Genomic DNA, 18,226 nt, shown 5'->3' on the forward strand with positions numbered 1-18,226 from the left:
GGTTAGGTTGTGCCTCACTCAGGCATGTGGACCCTCAGCTTTTCTTACCTCAAGAACAGAACTGGTGAGAAATCCCTTTCAGGTCATAGTTAGGACCCTAGGCTGCAAACAATGGTTTGTGTCTTTTACAATGTCCTATTTTTGAAATTACCTTCAGCAGTGTGAAGATGGAATTTCTGCTTATTTTTTTAAGCACCTGGAGGAGGACATGCAAGGACCTGCCCTTGTTTTCTGTTATTAGCTTGATTTATTGGATTTTTTTTTTCATTATGGAACTCACCTTCTAATGCGTGTTCAAAGCTGTCTTGATTAACTGAAAGGGAAATTGGAAGCATTGGTTAATGTTGAGTGAATTCACTCTGCATAAAATGAAGCCAAAAATTTGGGAGCAAATTTTGTGCCAAGCTTTGCTGAAGTTAGTGCTCCGCTTTGATTTATCTTGGGCTCCTGGAATTAGCGGAAATGCCTGGACACATTTCTTTCCTAGGTTCCTGAGAGATCATGACATAGATATGAAAGAAACAAGGACAACAGTACGGCCTGTGATTAATTATGAAAACACTCACCATATGTCAGATACCTTGCCAAGAGCTTTCTGTATGTATTTGCTCATTTACTCCCACACCAATCTCACTGCGTGGATACTATCATCATCCCCATTTTATGGATGAACAACAGAGGTTCAGAGAAGTGAAGCAATTTCTCTGATCTCACACAGCTTCCGAGGGATGAAGGCAGTCTTTAAACCCAGACTGCTCGATTTCTCCAGCCTCTGCTCTTACTTATGTCGTAGTTCTGCTTGTTTTTCATTGTTCCCTATATAGGACAAAGGCTGATGAACAGTGAGGCTTAAGATAAAGCCCTACATCCAAAATCCAGCCAGAGCTGAAACTGTTTTCCTGCTTTGAAATACATGTTTATATGAACCTCTCTGATTTCACTTCTATTCCGTATTTATGTGAATATTATTCTTATTCCCTGCAAAACAATTTCCATTCACTACCACAGACTAGAACTCCCTAGAATTCACTCATTTCCCCATAGTCCCCATAAAACTTCTCCAGACGTTCAAGATGATAGGGACCGGCATTCCCAGGTTTTGGCACCAAAGACCTCATGGTGGTTGAGCACCAAAATATACCCACATGGATGGGTTCAAAAGAAGCAAACCCCAGAGCGAAGGGCTTAGATAAACAGACAACATTATACAGGGATGGCTGGGGATGGCCACCAAAGGCTTAGCTGTATTCATGCCCTAATACTGAAACTTCCTAATTTGTGCCTCATCAAAGTCACTCTTGGACGTTGGTCGTTACCATGTGATGCCAACAGAAGCAGTTGAAAAGCTAGCTTTCTAACTAACTGACTGCAGGTTATTTCTGAAGCTATGGCATTATTAGGAAAATGGAAAGACTGAGACAGACATGTACTTTCTGCCCCAGACGTGGGCAGGACTTGGGTTGGGTGTGTCTGGGAGTGCAGGAACTCCTACTGTATCTCAGAGCTGGGAGGAGACCTTGAATTCATGTCCCTGGGAGTGTGGTCAATGGCCCTCTGGGGCACACATTAAAATGCAGCCTCCTGGGCCACGTCTTTTCCTTTTATTTCCCACAAAGGGAAACCAAGTTCAGGGAGGGAGGGTGGCTCGCCCAAGGTCATGCAGGTGGTCCACAGCCCAGCCAGGAGGAAGCCCAGGGACCCTCAGTCCCAGGCAGGTGGCCTTACATTGGCGCTCAGTCACTTCACCAACTCTAGAACACAAAGCCACACATCCCACTTTTTCTGGGAACAGGAGGTGATTTGTCATAACCTTACAGAGTCGTGGGGTTTCAGGAGTGGAAACAGAGGGGAGAGAAAGATAGAAGCATCCCCCAAGATCCTCTCGTGCCAGAAACTTTGTCATGCCTGAGGAAGAAAGTGAGAGGCAGGGGGCCACTCACCTGGTGGGCCTTCAAGGGCTTGCCTATCTCAGGGATGTGAAACTGAGTACCTTTTATCTTTTCTTGCATTTTTGTCATGTATTTTCGGATGGTAGTTCTATCTTCCCATCAGATGGGCAACGTCAAAAAACAAAACAAAACAAAACAAAACCCTGATCATATCTAGTGCTGGCAAGGATGTGGGAAAAGGACATTATCACACATTACTAGAGGGGGAGGTGAATCACTACAGTGGCAGAAGAGAATCTGGCAAGATCCACAAAGTGTCAGCATCCACAGAACTTTGCCCACGCCATCAATCCCCTTGAAGGAATCTGTCCTATTTGATGAGAAACGCCAGCACCCAAAGATTCATGAGCAAGCCGATTTCTGGGCAAAAAGAGACAAAACAAACAAGAAACCAGAAAAGAACTGGGAGACCCACGCACAGAGGAAGGAGTGAATGCATCAGGAGACATCACAGTGTACAAAGCCACATGGCAATTAAAAAGATAAGACAGGGCTCTATTTTTTCTTTTTTCCCTCTTGACAGATGTGTGTGATAAATGGGGGAATGGAAAACACAAAGTACGTATGGTATGAGGGATTTTTTACTTGGCAACACACGAACACTGCCTGCCCACTCTTTGCAGTGTGTCTCTCTGTGTCCAGGGAACTGGGGAGACTGGACTTTCACTGGTGATCAGTACCAGCTTCCCCAGCGAATGAATGGAAGGGATGGAGAAAGGAAGGGAAAAACCGTTAATGCTTCATTGGCAACTTTGGTTTCTTCTATTTCTTGCATGAGATACTTTTGTAGCATATCCAAAGCGGAACATACACAGTCAGGGGCAGATTACATGGAGAGTCAAAAACGGTCCTTCCATGAGGTCCTTACTTAGATTTTTTTATAAAGATTTTATTTACTTATTTGACAGAGACAGCGAGAGAGGGGGAACACGAGCAAGGAGGAGTGGAAGAGGGAGAAGCAGGCTTCCCGCTGAGCAGGGAGCTGGATGTGGGCTCCATCCCTGGACCCTGGGATTATGACCTGAGCCAAAGGCAGATGCTTATTGACTGAGCCACCCAGGCACCCTCCTTAATTAGATTTCTTAAAAACAAACCCTATTAATTTCCCTCCACACAGAACACTTACCAACAATACCAGATCAACTCCTATGAATGTCCCTGTAGCAGTTAGACAGTTTATAGGCAATCTTTCCCCCAGGAAAACATCCCAGTGTTTCACCTCGACAAAGTGGATTTCCTGTGCCATCAAAAAGAAGTCAAGCACAGGGCTAGACTTTGTCAAAAATTATGGCAGGGAAGAGGAGGGAGGCAGTTGTTTTAAATCTCAGTTGCTGATCTCTTACTTTTTTTTTGCATTTCAATGGGATCTCTTGCCCTCTTATTAAGAACTGCTTCTATACGGTCTTGGCTCTCGCTGGATAGGCTCTGGCTTGATTCCAGGTGAGAATACGCAGCATCTCTAGGCCAATGTTTCCCACACTTGCCTGAGGATAAGACTCACTGCTGCTGCTAGTGACCCTGGGCCCTGGATCCTGCCCTAGGCCCAGTGACTTAGCATCTCCCCTTCAGGTGTCCAGAAATCTGTTTATATTTGTATCTTATGTTCAGAAACCATTGCCTTAAGTGTCTCTGATTCAAAGTGCATTGGAGCAACCAAGAGCTTGTTAAAATGTATATTTACGGGGTCCTACCCCTCAGTGATTCGAATTTTGTAGAGCTGGAGTAGCAGATTCAAGAACGTGTTTCTCATAAGCAGGCTGGGTGATTCGAATGCTGAATGGGGGGGTTGGAAGCCACCAAACTCACAGCCTTGAAGTCCACCTACCAGGCAGCTCACTGGGGAAGAGGCGGGGACTTCACAATCAGATGTGGGTTCAAATCCTGGATTTGTCTTGTAATAGCTGTGTGTCTTTGGGAAAGTCACTTAACTTCTCTGAGCCTCTGCTTTTGTAACCGTACCATGGGTAAGATGCCTCATCTATCTTAGAGTGTGGTCCCGAGGTTTAAATGAGGCCATTCAGGAAAAAAAAGTAAAAACATTAAAAAAAAATAGGTAAGGGTGTGTGGGTAGCTCAGTTGGTTAGGCAATTGCCTTCAGCTTGGGACATGATCCCTGGGTTCCGGGGTTGAGTCCTGCAATGGGCTCCCAGCTCTGCTTCTCCTTCTGACCCTCTCCCCATTCCTGCTCTCTTGTAGTCTCTCGAATAAACAGATAAAATCTTAAAAAAAATAAAAAACAGAGATAAATTTCATATAACATAGAATTAATCAGTTTAAAGTGTGCTATTTGGTGGCATTTAGCACATTCACGATTTTGGGGAGCTACCACCTCTCTCTAGTTTGAGAACATTTTCATCAGCCCTAAAAGGCAACTTTGTACCAACTAAGTAGTTACTCTTCTCTCTCCACCCCAGCTCTGAGAGCCACCAATCTGCTTCCCTTCTCTATGCGTTTACCGATTTGAGATATTTCATATAAATGGAATCATAGGGTATGTAATCTTTGTGTCTGGCTTCTTTCCCTTAGCATCATGTTTTCAAGGTCCATTCAGGCTGTGACAGGTGTCAGCCTTCCATTCCTCTTCATGGCTGAATAATATTCCACTACGGCTAGGCCACATTTTATTTGTATGTTCCCCAGTAGATGGACATTAGGGTAGTTCCCATCTCTTGTGAGCAATGCTACTAGGAATATTCAGGTACAAGTAAGTACTTATTTGCAATTATTTTGTACATCTACCTAGGAATAGAAATGCTCATTGGGAAAACATTTGTAAGGCTTAATTAAGGCTGAAGTTCATCATAAAGCATCTGGGGATCCATTGAAGTTATGGGCTCCCAAGTAGAAATGTAAAACTCCATGATGCCTCTGTCCCTGCTGGGGAAAGAATTCAGAACTTTCTGCCTCATTCTCAAAGGGCCATTAATGCCATAAAAGGCCAAGATCAGATTTAGGATATTTGTTATTAATTGTATACCTCAAAGACTTCGATAAACAAATCCAAATCTCACTGGCTTTGTCAAAATTTAATTTTCGTGATGAGTGTTTACTGATTTTAAAACAAGTTTTCCGGGATGCCTGGGTGGCTCAGTTTTAAGCAACTGCCTTCAGCTCGGGTCATGATCCCAGCGTCCTGGGATCGAGTCCCACATCGGGTTCCTTGCTCGGCGGGGAGCCTGCTTCTCCCTCTGTCTCTGCCTGCCGTTCTGTCTGCCTGTGCTCGCTCTCGCTGTCTGACAAATAAATAAAATCTTTAAAAAAAAAATAAAACAAGTTTTCCCTCTTCACCATCTCTGGGATGAGGGTGTCTTGCAACCAATGGCATGTTAATTTGCTGCCACAAGGTGGCGCTCATAATGCCTGTGTGTGTGCCTTCGCCCATCACAGGATCGTCAGCGTTTGGGGAGGGTGAGAGCGGCCGGGGAGACCACCCCAGGGGCAACCGGGGAGCCCTCGTAACCCCTGGGAACCAAGTGGTCGTGAAAACGGGATGCAGGAGGCAGGGAAGGTTTAAGCCGCGTAACCGAAGCAGGAGTTCAAAGCAGAATGGCTCTCCTTCATGATAAAAATCTAAGCTCGAAACGGAGCTGTTAGTAAGTAGAGATGAAAATGCTAAGCCAGGAGAAGGCATTGTGCCAGCGTTTCATTGGCAGCACTTTATTCTTTCTTTCTTGGTGCAGAAAATAATGGCGGTATCTTAGATGTCAGGAAATACAGTAGCTGGACTTTTGAGAGTGAATTGAGAGTCATCGCAAGAAGCCAGACTGGACATCTCCTGCTCCCGGTCCCTGCCTGGCGAGTAGGTTTCTGTACCTTTACAAACGGGTAGGGGCCCGTTCCAGTGGGATGGCTGTCCCAGGATGCATCGAATGGTCACTTCGCCCATGAGCTCAAAGCCTTCGTAGCACATGAAGGTGAGGGACTCTCCCGGCAGGTAGAGCCGCTTGTACAGGATCTGGTAGCCGTTTTCGGGCAAGCCAGGGTTGTCACATGCCAGGGACTCCTCGGCTGAAATGCAAGCCCGAAACAGCTCTGATGAGATCATGCAAGTCCCGGTGGACTCCCGCTCACAGGCTGCCTGGTCTGGCTTTTGCCACCCTCGCCAGTACCTTTCGCCAGTATGGTCTCTCTGCCTTTCCCTCACCTCCAGTGTTTTTCCATTCCCCAAACTCACCTCCCCATCTCCTGCCCCTGGCCACCTAGTATGCATGAGCACCATCGTACGTCCCAGGATGTGGAATCTGGCTTGAAATCTGGGTCCTACTACATATTTGCTGTGTGACCTCCAGCAAGGGTCACAGCCTCTCTGAGCCTCGATTTCTCTTATCAGTAAAATGGGAATACTTTCATAGGGGTTTGGAAGATTAAATAAGGTCATGAATATAAGGCATTTAGCATATTCTTGGCAGGTCATAGGTGCTCAGTCAATGATGGATGGCCATGTTGTCATATTATGAAATATTCTTCCTCCTCACCTTACACCTTACCTGCCCACTCAGCTTGGATAAGTCTGATCTTTCAGTACTCAGTCCTCATTTCTCCACTTCCCAGGAGCCTTTCCTGGGACCCTCTATCCCTAATAGAGTCACTAATCTTCCTAGTTCTTCCTCTGCCCCAGCACTGAACACACTGCATTGTATTTAATTATTTAATATCACTTCTCCTCACTGGAGATGAACCTGTTAGGGCGTGCTTGAAGCCCAGGGCCTGCTCTATAAGGACTCTCATATATGATCCTATGCTATACAGTAGGAGCATCATAAATGATGCCTGGCAGCTTAAGATATACTAGAGAATTGAACCCATCCCTGATTTAACCTATTCCAGACTCTGGACTCTAAGTTTCCTGCTTATTACATAAATGGACTGGTCAAGACCCCATCTTCAGCTGAAATGTGGCTGGGTGATGACATTCCCACTCCAAGGATGTACCCACCCTTCGAAATAAGACCATCAAAGGCAGATTTTCTCAACCTTAGATGCTATTGACATTTTGGGCTGGGTAATTCCTTGTGATAGGGCCATCTCCACCTTGTAGGACGTGGAGCCACTAGATCCTGACCTCTATCCACTTGTTCCTTGTTGTGACAACCAAACATGTCTCTAGGAATTGCCACTGACACATGTCTCCCGGGAGCAGAGTCACCCCGGCTGAGAATCACTGATCTTGGCTCTTCAACAATTCCGTGTGAACTCATTCTGTTCTTTCTCAGGAATACAACTGAGATGGGCTGGCAGTTTTGGAAACAGTCACAAACCCACCCTCATTTCTATATTCCTCCCATTTCTCCCCTCTCCTTAACTATAGGGGAAAAATGTACATTTTTGGGGAACACATTGGAACAAAATGTGAAAATCAGGTTCCCCAGGTATTGCTATGAACGGTTCTTAAAATACCCCACAAATAGCAAAGCACCAAATCTGTGTGATCATTAGTAACCGATGGTACCCAAGCCCTCGCTGTGGGCCACACACATGGTTACCAGCATCTGTATTTAGGGTTGGCACGATCATCCTTTTTGATGAGGATGCTGGCTTGTTTGAAGTCGTTCAACCGGCAAGTGATGGACCTGGCGGGTTTGAAACCTGGTGCATTGAATGGCTCTGGGGTAGTGGAGGTAGGAGGGGCCCTTCTTGTGCCAAGTCCCCTGGACTGTCATGAATTCCTCTGAGCTACTGCTTTCTCAGAGACAGGAATTTCTAAGTGAAATGGGGCACCCAGCTGGAAGCCGGCATGGGAGTCAAGGTGAGGCCGCTGGGGATGATGCATCAGTGGAAACTTTTACTATGGCGTTGGTCTGGCCACGCGGGCTCTGCCCTGGTCAGGAGATCCCCGTGTCCTCTATTTGTGGTGTTCCGAGGGCAGGGCGTGAAGAGCCAGGGCCTCCTGGGAATCCCTAAGTGTCTCCCTGGGGAACCGCCCATAAAACACTCACTGAATTCGTAGGCTCTTCATTACTTTTGGTGGTGTGGTTTTTATTTTCTGGATGGGAGCTTTGGGAGTCAAGTACCATCAAAGAAGGGAAGTTGCAACAAAGACTGCATTTAGTACTGCCAACAACATCAATGGCAGTAATAGTAGCAAGGGCTGTCGTTTCTTGAGCCTGCAAATACCCACCTGGTCAGTGAATTATGTATTTGAGTCTATGAACAGGTAAAGAGATCATTTCAATAAACTGCCGCAAGTGCTGTGGTCAATGCAACTGTAGGAGCCATGGGAGCTTATGGGAAGAGAAACATGACCTAGCCTAGGCAGTCAGGGAGGCCTTCCTGGAGGAGGTTTTGCCGAGGAGTCATTGTTATTTCTTTCACAGACCTGGCTCTCCTCCTCCCATCTCCAATAGCCCCCAGGCTCCCTGAGAATCTGGATCACGTCTGTTTAGACACAGCTGTATTTTTAGGGCTTTTGGACCACAGTTCCCAAACTGTGATCTGAGGCACACCAGGGTGCCACCACAAACAGCACCCCTGTGTGACTTTTCAAAACTTGGAGGAGACAAAGGAACACCTCCCAGACCCATGTGAATGGTGCCAACATTAGACAGAGCTACATTTCTTTTGATGATGCCCTGTCTTTGCAAAGCTGGGTTTTCTTCAGTGAGTGCACTAAAAAGCAAGAGCTCTGAGAAAATCACTGTGAAACAGAATGAAGGTGGCAGAGTCCAGTTGCCAAAGTCTGAGAAGTTTGTCAGAGCCCAAGAGACATCCACACCCCTGTAGCTGTGATTCTAGTTATTTAAGAATGCAGTAAAAGTCATGGGACACCTGGGGGGCTCAGTCAGTTAAGCATCTGACTCTTGATTTCAGCTCAGGTCATGACCTTGGGGTCGTGGGATCGAGGCTCACATCGGGCTCCCTGCTCAGTGGGGAGTCGGCTTGAGGTTCTTTCCCTCTGCTCTCTCTCTCTCTCAAATAAATAAACAAAATCTTTAAACAATGCAATCAAAATCAAATCCTATAATACGTGCATTACTTTTTCAAACGGCTACTAAGTTGTCAAGATAGAGCTACTTATTAAGTTGTTTGGAGCTAATTGCTTAGCAGATAGAACTATTAGGTATTTCAGACTAGGATATTTACCAAAATAATTCCTGAGACGCCAAGGGTACTATGAGGGGAGAAAGTCTGGACATGCCTGTGTCTGCATTAGGAGGCACTTTTTGAATTATTGCATGAGTCACTTCCAACTGCCCTGTCAGGTAGGGAGCAGCATTCCCTTTTCACAGCTGAGGGTTTTGAGGCCCAGAGAGGGCAAGCTACTTGCCCAAGGTCACCCAGCAGAGCTGAGCAGGCTGGTGTTTGGCTGTGAATTCCAGACACTTCCCTTCTCCCCATGCTTGACCCGTCAGTTCTTGGAGGACTCAAAAGACATGGTTTGGAGTCCCGGCTGGACCAAACAATGGCCTTGGACAGGCCACCAGGAACAAAAACTATACACATTCAGAGCTTTACAACTGGCTCTGTCGACTGCCTGAGCTTGTTGGTGGAAGATCGTTGTCAGGGGTAAAGCACCAGAGCTTTGCTCAGAAGCCGGGATTGCAGAGAGCTAAGGTGGGAAAATGCTGATTTGGGGCTTAGTCAGTCTTCAGTTGGAAGCCTGGCTTCTCCCCTTCCCTATTATGTGACCTCAGGAAAGCGGCTTACCCTCTCTGGGCCTCCTTTGCCTGTTTTTAAGTGAACACAGGTACCACCCATACAGTTTCATGAGTGTTCAGTGCACTAACGCTGGGGACGGGCTTGGCAAGGTGAAGGGCGGAGGAGACACGTGAAAGCTGTAGATGTCTGACAGATTCATCCTTAGAAACACCCTCAGAACCCAGATACAGCCTGTCTCTCTCGCCACCCCCCCCCCCACAGCCCCCACTGCCAGAATTGACCATCCTCTTGCCTCCCATCTCCTGCCAGTCTCGCTTGCTGGTAATGAGGCTGGAAGCACGTGCCGGGCTGCTGTTTGGGCTTCTGGGAGGATCGCGTGTCTCCTGACACCCAGCCTGGCTCGTGACTCATTAGCGCGGGTGTCAGGGAAGCCGTCACAACTGAGATTCCAGGGGAAGGCAGCCTCAGAGGGAGGGAGACTTGTGTCTCCAAAACCCAGCAGCCAGCACAGCCTAGAGGGTCTTCGGAGGCTGTGCCTCGTTAGGGAAGTGACTTCCTTTCTTTCCTCTCTTCCCTCCCTTTCTTCCCTCCCTCCCTTTCTTCCTTCCTTTCTCTCTTTCTTTCTTAAATGATACCTCCACCTTTCAGTCGTTTTAAATAAGCTTTTATTTTTAGCTTCTCATCTCTGGGGCTCTGCAGCTGGACCGGCTCAAGCGGCTGCTGATTCCCCTCACAGGCTCCTGGAGGGAATGGGAACTGCAGGGGTGTTCTGGGCTGCCTTAGCGATGTGCATCTGACAGGGCGGTTGGGGGGGGCGCACTTTGAATAACAGAAATGCACTGTGTCACAGCTTCGGAAGCTAGAAGTCCCAGGTCAAGGTGGCCTTCAAGGACCACACTCCCTCCGTCCGAGACCTAAGGGGAAGGATCCATCCTTGCTTCCTCCTAGCTTCCAGGGGTAGATGGCAATCCTTGGTGTTCCTAGACTTGCAAGCACAGAATGGCTTCTCCCTGGGTCTCCATGTTCAATTGTTCCTCTTCTTATGAGGACCCCGGTCACTGGGTTGGTGCCCAACCTAATCCTGTAGGGCCTTGTGTTAACTTGGTTACATCTGTGAAGACCGTTGTTCCAAAAAAAGTCCCCATTACAGTACTGGGGTTAGGATTTCAACATCTCCTCTTGGGAGATACAGTTCTCCCTGTAATGCCCTGGGAACTTGGTCCAAAGGTCTGGGGATTGGGAGGGGATGTGCTTGTGGGTGAGGAGTTTGGGCCATAGGCTACAATTTTGCTGGCACATCCTTGCATGACTTTGTCCCCAGTCACTCACGATGAAATATGTTGGGGCAAGGCTGGTGGAAAGGGCCATGGGGTCCAAGACCAGAATCTCAGCTCTGCTCATGAAAAAGTGGTGTGACCTTAATCACATGTCCCTGTGAGTCTCAACCACCTTTAAACAAACCATACATGCATGCATGCACACAGAGGGAGAAAGAGATCCAGGCTCCCTGCTGAGCAGGGAGCCCAGTTCAGGGTTCGAACCCAGGACCCTGGGATCATAACGTGAGCCGAAGCCAGACTCTTAACGAACTTAATCACCCCGGCGTCCCAGCAATGTGTTTTACACATTCAACAAACAGTAACTATTGTTATCTTTTTTCCCTTCTGAGCTTTGGTTTTCTGAGTATATTTGCACACACACACACATACACACACACAGGCACTCTACACACATACATGTACTTACATTCACAGATGCATACAATCTGCTTAGTATGATGTCTTACACAATCAATAACTAGCGACCATTATCTGTAAAAGGGAGCAGATGTGTCTTACGTCTGAATCATACTGTATTTTACCTCCGAGACGTCCTTAGCTCTGAAACTCTAGGACCTGGACTAAAGAGGCAGATGGAGACTCATGGTATGAAGTCCAAAGTTCCTCGTTGCACGGGAACCCAGAATAAGAAAGTCCCCTTTTGCTGTGCAGAGCCTTTTAATTTTGATGTAGCCCTACCAGTAGCTTCTGGAACGTGAGCTGACTGAACCCTTAATAGAGCTGCTCATAACATGCTCGTATAAAATATTAGCGCAGCTGACGGTTTCTCAAGTCCACACTGTGTGAGGCTTTGCTCCTTCCGCGTCGTCTCCTTATTCCTCTGAGCCATGGTTCTGATCTCTGGCTGCACATCGGAACTCTGGGAGTGGGGTGGGGGAGCTTTGAAAAACCTCACTGCTTGAGCTACGCCCCAGACCCGGAGCATCAGAAACTCCAGCGAGTTTTAAAACTTCCTGAGTGATCCCGCGCACATTCAGGCTAAGCACCCCTGGACCACTCCTCTCTCCCCTCTCTCCCTGGCATGAATAGTAATTCCTCCCTTGTCAGAGTGACTGTCAGAGTGACTTTTCCTTTTTGACTCTTTATGAATAAGAAAGCCCCAAAGTCTTTTCTTAACCAAACATCTGTGTTAGTGACTTCACATAGTTAAGACCAAACAAGAGTTTAAATCCACCAATTTCATGTCCTGTGGATGGCTTGATTGTTGGGCAGAGTCAGGTAGCTCTGGGTTTGGCCTTGGCCTCCACTATTGATGGGCTGTGTGACCTGGGGCAATGATTTCACTCCTTGAACCTTAGTATCCTCTTTTTTTTTTTTTTTAAATTAACGTATAGTGTATTATTTGCTTCAGGGGTACAGGTCTGTGAATCATCAGTCTTACACAATTCACAGCTCTCACCATAGCACATACCTCCCCAGTGTCCATCACCCAGCCACCCCATCCCTCCCCCTCCTCCCAGCAACCCTGTTTGTTTCCTGAGACGAGGAGTCTCTTCTAGTTTGTCTCCCTCCTAGGTCCCTTCTTGTTTCATTTTTCCCTCCCTTCCCTCCAGGATCCCCAGCCCTGTCTCTCAAATTCTTCATATCAGGGAGATCATATGATCATTGTCTTTCTCTGATTGACTTATTTTGCTTAGCATTACACCCTCTAGTATCCTCTTCTTGCAACAGAGACAACAGTGCCTTGCTCACAAGGCAGAAGGGAGGGGCGTTTGGTAAAGGACTTAGCCTAGTGCCCAATACATGTACCGTAAATGTTCTAGTACGCATGCCTTTGATCTGGACAGTAATAACAGTAAGCCCTCTCAAACGGTGGAATGCCTCCTCCTAGAAGCCCAGTCCTCTGCCCGGATAAGAGGCAGCAAGTCCCTGTCTGCATCAAGCCAACAGATAGGACTCACAGACGCAGTGGGGCAGGCGTGACGTCCAGATGGGTGTACCGGTCTCGCGGCTGTAGCAGGTCAGAAGAGAGCTCCCTTCCAGCACAAAACCTGGATTGCATGTGTATTGGATGGTGGTGCCCACCAGCAGCACAGGATCGGAAATTAAGCGGGTTGAGTGGTCCACTTCCCCGGGGTCAGTGCAGTACATAACTATGGACGAAATCAGACCAAGAGGGCGTTAGGATGCTTGATGATCACAGGTTTGCTGAGAACTACAGAATGATCTGGAAAGTTTCCCAACTTGGTTCTTCTCCTGTTTGGAAGCTGCGTCTGAGCTCATCACTCATCGAAGGTGGCTGGAGAAGAGGACGGGACGAAAGAGACCTGAATTTAATTCCATGTATAGGAAGTAGCCCAAGGAAATGTTTGCGTCTGGACCCAAAGACCTATGTACAAGGTTGTTCACTGCACAATTATTTGTAATGGTAAAAAACAAAACAGCAACAACAACAACAACAACAACAAAACAGGGAAAAAAAGAATGCAGGGGAAGAATTAAATATGGAACAGCTGTTCTATGAAATCCTGAGCACCCACTGAAGACAGCAAAGTGAGGGGGACCTTCCCTGCTTTCCTTGTGGTACCTGAATCTAGTAAAACAGCATCCATTACTTTTCAATTAAAAAATCAATGCACATAAAGGGAAAACAGTAAGCCAATTCAAATTAAGCCAATTAAAAAAAGAATGAAGTATGCCACATGTGTGATATGAAAAAGTATCTGGGTTTCTGAGTTGAGAAAACAGCAGTGGTAAAATATCCTTACCTATGGATGTTTCTGTATGAGTATCTCTGTGTCTTTATATGCACAATTCGCACATACACATCGATGTGTGTATGTGTAACACACGATGCATTGCAACAACACAGAATAAACTTTTAAGAGCGGTGTCATTTCCGGAGAGGAAGATCATGAGGGATTTTCATGCTGTACTTCCTAATTTTACTGCTGCTTGAGTTCTGTAAGTGAACACCTGCGGCTTGTGTCATGGGAAGATATGTTTATGTGCATCTTTTGACGTCAAGAGTGTCGTTGAAAGGGCGCCTGGGTGGCTCAGTGGGTTAAGCCGCTGCCTTCGGCTCAGGTCATGATCCCAGGGTCCTGGGATGGAGCCCCACATCGGGCTCTCTGCTCAGCGGGGAGCCTGCTTCCCCCTATCTCTCTCTCTCTGCCTGCCTCTCTGTCTACTTGTGATCTCTGTCTGTCAAATAAATAAATAAAATCTTAAAAAAAAAAAGAGTGTCATTGAATGAATCACTGGAATGAATGAATGAAAGGCATTGGTGACCCCCTGAGGTTTCTGAGGGAGACCCCACTGGCCTCAGGATATTCTGCTGTTCTTATTCCACTGGAAGAGAAGCCACTGAGGCAGGTTGGTGGGTCTCTGTCTTAGATGCACAGCGACAGGCAACCAGCATGGGAACATAAACGCTGATATCCAGAAGGGGCCCAGTGCAAATTCACTTGCTCTAATTTGGGTCTTTTCCTGGCAAAGAGTGAGGCAGCTGAAGAGTTTTCCAGAGAGAGCTAGTTTATGTCCCCTCCAAGCTTTTAAAACTCATTACCGCAATGTATAACATCATTATTATTTTAAACACTTCAAAAATCACCATCATCATTATTCTTTTATTTACTTATTTTTTAAAGTAGGCTCTGTGCTCAGCCTGGAGCCCAACAAGGGGCTTGAACTCACGATCCTGAGATCATGACCTGAGTCAAGAGTTGGATGCTTAACCGACTGAGTCATCTAGGGGGTCCCTAAAAAGATCATGATTATTAAAACTTTTGAAAAATCATTATTATTCAAAAGGTTTAAAAATCTTTCTTCAAAAAATTCAAAAGCCATTCTCATTCAAAAAATTTCAAAAGTCATTATTCAAAATATTTAAAAACCATTATTGTTCAAAAATTTAAAAGTCATTATGAAGACAGGTATGTTTAAAACATTTTATAAGTAATGATGGGACTCAGTTGGGTGAGCGCCTGACTTTTGGTTTCGACTCAGGTCGTGATCTCAGGGTCTTGAGATTGAGCCCCACATCGGGCTCCGTGCTCCGTGTAGAGTCAGTGCTCAGTCTGCTCGCCCCTCTCCCTGTGTTCCTCCTGCTTGCACTCTCTTTCTCTCTATCTCTCTAAAATAAATAAATACAATCTTCGGGGGAAAAAAAAGAAGCAATGATGGTGTAGATCGTGTTAATGCATCTGCGATGGGTCTCACCACCCCATGGTGCTTCTCATTGTTGGTTTTTTTATTTTCCATCATTATAAACACACACACACACACACACACACACACACACGAACATACACCACATCCTGTTATGGAACAAGCAGATGTTTTTGTAGCCAATTTTGAGGATTTTTCTTTTTCATGTTTCACCCAATTATAATTAATTTTCTTTGCCATTGGAATATTTGTGACAGGGATTGAATATAACCCCCCCTTCCCCAATACCCTCTTTCTCTGCTGACACTTAATATTTCTTATCGTGCAGCCCGTCACTTGAGGCAGGCCAAGCAGGTCTGCCAAAATCCCCAAGGAGTCCCAGCAAGACAGATGCAGAATGGAGGCTTGCGTAGGAGGAGATCGGAAGCAAATGGTTAGCGGGAAGAGGCCAGCCTCAAATTTAGCTCCTCTCCCACCTCTGCTAAGATTCAGTATAGAAACCAGAAGCACCTCCTTTTTCTGACACTGTTCAAGACACCGGACGGAGCTATAATGGGTGGTACCTGGTCTGCACGCCTGCGAGCCGCAGGCAGAAGGTGCCGGGAGGCTGGGATCGGTACTCTCTGGGGGAAGCCGGTTACTTGTGATAGGGGTTTTTAACTAGGGCCCCAAAGTCCAACTTGGATTGGTCTTGAGTGGTAACTACCGGTGTCTTAACGATGAATTTGAATGATCTTTTCACACAGGCTTCGCCGCATTCCCTTTTGTCTCTACCTCCGCCTAGTTCCCTCCCTAACATTAGCCGCCAGGCTTCTGGAGGCCCCTGAGTCTGACATCCCTGACCTAGAACGCCAAGAGGACATTTGTGAGCAGCTCCGGCCAGCTGGTGGAATAGGAGGGAGGCCAGATTCTACATGAAGGGATTCCGTTGCATCTACATGAAAAATACTCCGTGGGAGGGATTTACCACCTGCTGACCCAGAAGAAGAAAACAAGATGACTCTTACTTTTCTCACAAAATGGGGGGTCGCTGCTCCAGCTGAGGTCCCACTGGCAGGTGAGGGTGTCGCTCCCCACTATGTCGTAGCCTGGGTCACACTGGTAGGTGATTCTGGCTCCTCGCACAAGCTCTGTATGAGAAGTGGTTTTCCAGCCGTTCTGGATCTCTGGCAAGTCTGAGCAGGAATCATTCCTTGACACCTCTTTAAAACAAAAAACATTGTCATTAGATGAGTGGGGGCGCCTTTCTGTGTGGGGTTCCCTTTACAGATGTCAGAGGAAGGAGCAAACAGAATAAAAAGTCTCCAGAAATAAGTGACACACTTCGAAATCCCTTAAAGCCCAAGAACTCTGCTGTATGAGATTTTATGATGAGCTCTTCCTGTGGGCCTCTGAACTTACCAAGTTTGGTTTGACAATGTCAGTGTAGGATTTGGGGAGGCACAGATTCCCAACCCTGCCACTTACTAGCACTGTGGCTTGGGGGACAAACCCTTCTTTTTTTTTTTTTAAGATTTTATTTATTTATTTGACAGACAGAGATCACAAGTAGGCAGAGAAGCAGGCAGAGAGGAAGGGAAGCAGGCCCCTTGCTGAGCAGAGAGCCTGATGCGGGACTCGATCCCAGGACCCTGAGATCATGACCTGAGCCAAAGGCAGTGGCTTAACCCACTGAGCCACCCAGGTGCCCAAGGGGGACAAACCCTTCTCTCTGTCTCAGGTCCTCACCTGTCATGACGCCAACCCCACCCTGTTATTCTTACTTCCTGGAATTCACATTCTCGTGTACTCCCTGCAAAGCCCAGCAGGGCCAATGTATGCATATACATAATGAACAGGCTATTGAAGAAGCGATGGTGTGTGGCTCTGGAGGCCAGGCCGTAAGAGACATTGAGAGGCTCTCCTCTTGCTTTCTGGAGAGAGCAACTGCCACACTGTGAGGCTGTTCAGGCAGCCCTCTGGAGCAATCCACATGGATAGAATCCAAGACCTCTTGTCAACAGCTGGCATTGACTTGTGAGCCACATGAGGAAGCCATTTTGGAAACAGAGGCTCCAGCCCCAGTCAAGCCCTCAAATGAACTCAACCCTGGCTGACATCATGACTGCAGAGTCATCATGACAAATGCGAAGTCAGAACCATCTGGCATAAGATCCTAATTCCGGACCCACAGAAAGTGTGTGATCATAAATGTGCCTTGCAAGGGCACCTGGATGACTCAGTCGGTTAGGTGTCTGTCTTCAGCTGAGGTCATGATCTCTAAGTCCTGGGATCGAACCCCAAGTTGGGCTCCCTGCTCAGCGGGAGTCTGCTTCTCCCTCTCCCCTGTCCCTCCGCCCTACCCCCGCCTCTGCTCATGAGCTCTCTCTCCCAAATAAATAAATAAATAAATAAACAAAATCTTTAAAAAATGTGTGTTGCTAATTTGGGGGGGATATTTTGTTATGCAGCAATGGTAGCTAACACACTCAGCCTCATCCTAAGAATGTCTGAAAATTCATGGGTTTGATGAATTTGTAATATATGGTTTTGTGATACAGATTTAGACAAACAATTGCTGAAATAAAAATAATTATTGGTGCATTCTTTAAATCATGTTGCATAACACCAGTGAACATTAACCACACTCCAAAATAAGTTACACACAGCTCAGTATCACAGATTGGAATAATCCTGCCTTCCTTCTTGCAAATCCTCATTACTAAGGGAACAATGCAAAGCCCACTATTACTATTCTTGCATCCAAGTGCCCACTGCACAGATTTTGAGAAGAGAGCTAATTAGGCTGTATAATTAATCTGCAGTTCTTATATGCTTCTGGGGAAAGCCAAGCACCTTCCCTGTCTGCAGGAAAGTCATTCTGAGAAACAAGCAATGGCTTTTCCTGGGATTTCATCATGATTTTATTTGGGGAATGGAGATCTCAGGGGTGTCTACAAGAAGAAGGGGAGAGGGAAATGGCTTCTGGAATTGCTTCATGGGGAAAAGGGACCTCTATTTTTAGGCCTTTGAAAAACCAGCCAAGCCCTGGATTTAGGACACGGCTGCAAATGCTCAAACTGTGGTTGAAAAGAGGAGAAACAGGGGTAGATACTGGGTATGGGGTCTGTCTTGTGCCAAATGCTTTGCTACTGAGAAAGGTTTGCTGGTCTGATTTTTCAGTCTGAGCCAGCGCGGTGACATTCTCCCGTGGGACCTCCCATCTCCTCTGTGACATTCATCACATTCCTG

The 18,226-nt window shown here is 46.6% G+C and overlaps 1 protein-coding gene across 1 annotated transcript in view; it reads right to left on the reverse strand.

Moving 5' to 3' along the window:
- Window positions 1-18,226, reverse strand: part of SEZ6L (seizure related 6 homolog like) — a 182,232-nt gene that overhangs the window by 7,641 nt on the left and 156,365 nt on the right. Inside the window, exons 11-14 of the mRNA XM_044244414.1 lie at window positions 16,003-16,197; window positions 12,787-12,978; window positions 5,763-5,957; window positions 281-313 (exon numbers count right to left, since the gene is read on the reverse strand). Of these exons, the coding sequence (XP_044100349.1) occupies window positions 281-313; window positions 5,763-5,957; window positions 12,787-12,978; window positions 16,003-16,197 (615 nt within the window). The remainder of the gene's footprint in view (window positions 1-280; window positions 314-5,762; window positions 5,958-12,786; window positions 12,979-16,002; window positions 16,198-18,226) is intronic.

Source organism: Neovison vison, chromosome 3 (genome assembly GCF_020171115.1).
Source record: "Neovison vison isolate M4711 chromosome 3, ASM_NN_V1, whole genome shotgun sequence".
In the NCBI taxonomy this organism is placed as follows: Eukaryota; Metazoa; Chordata; class Mammalia; order Carnivora; family Mustelidae; genus Neogale; species Neogale vison.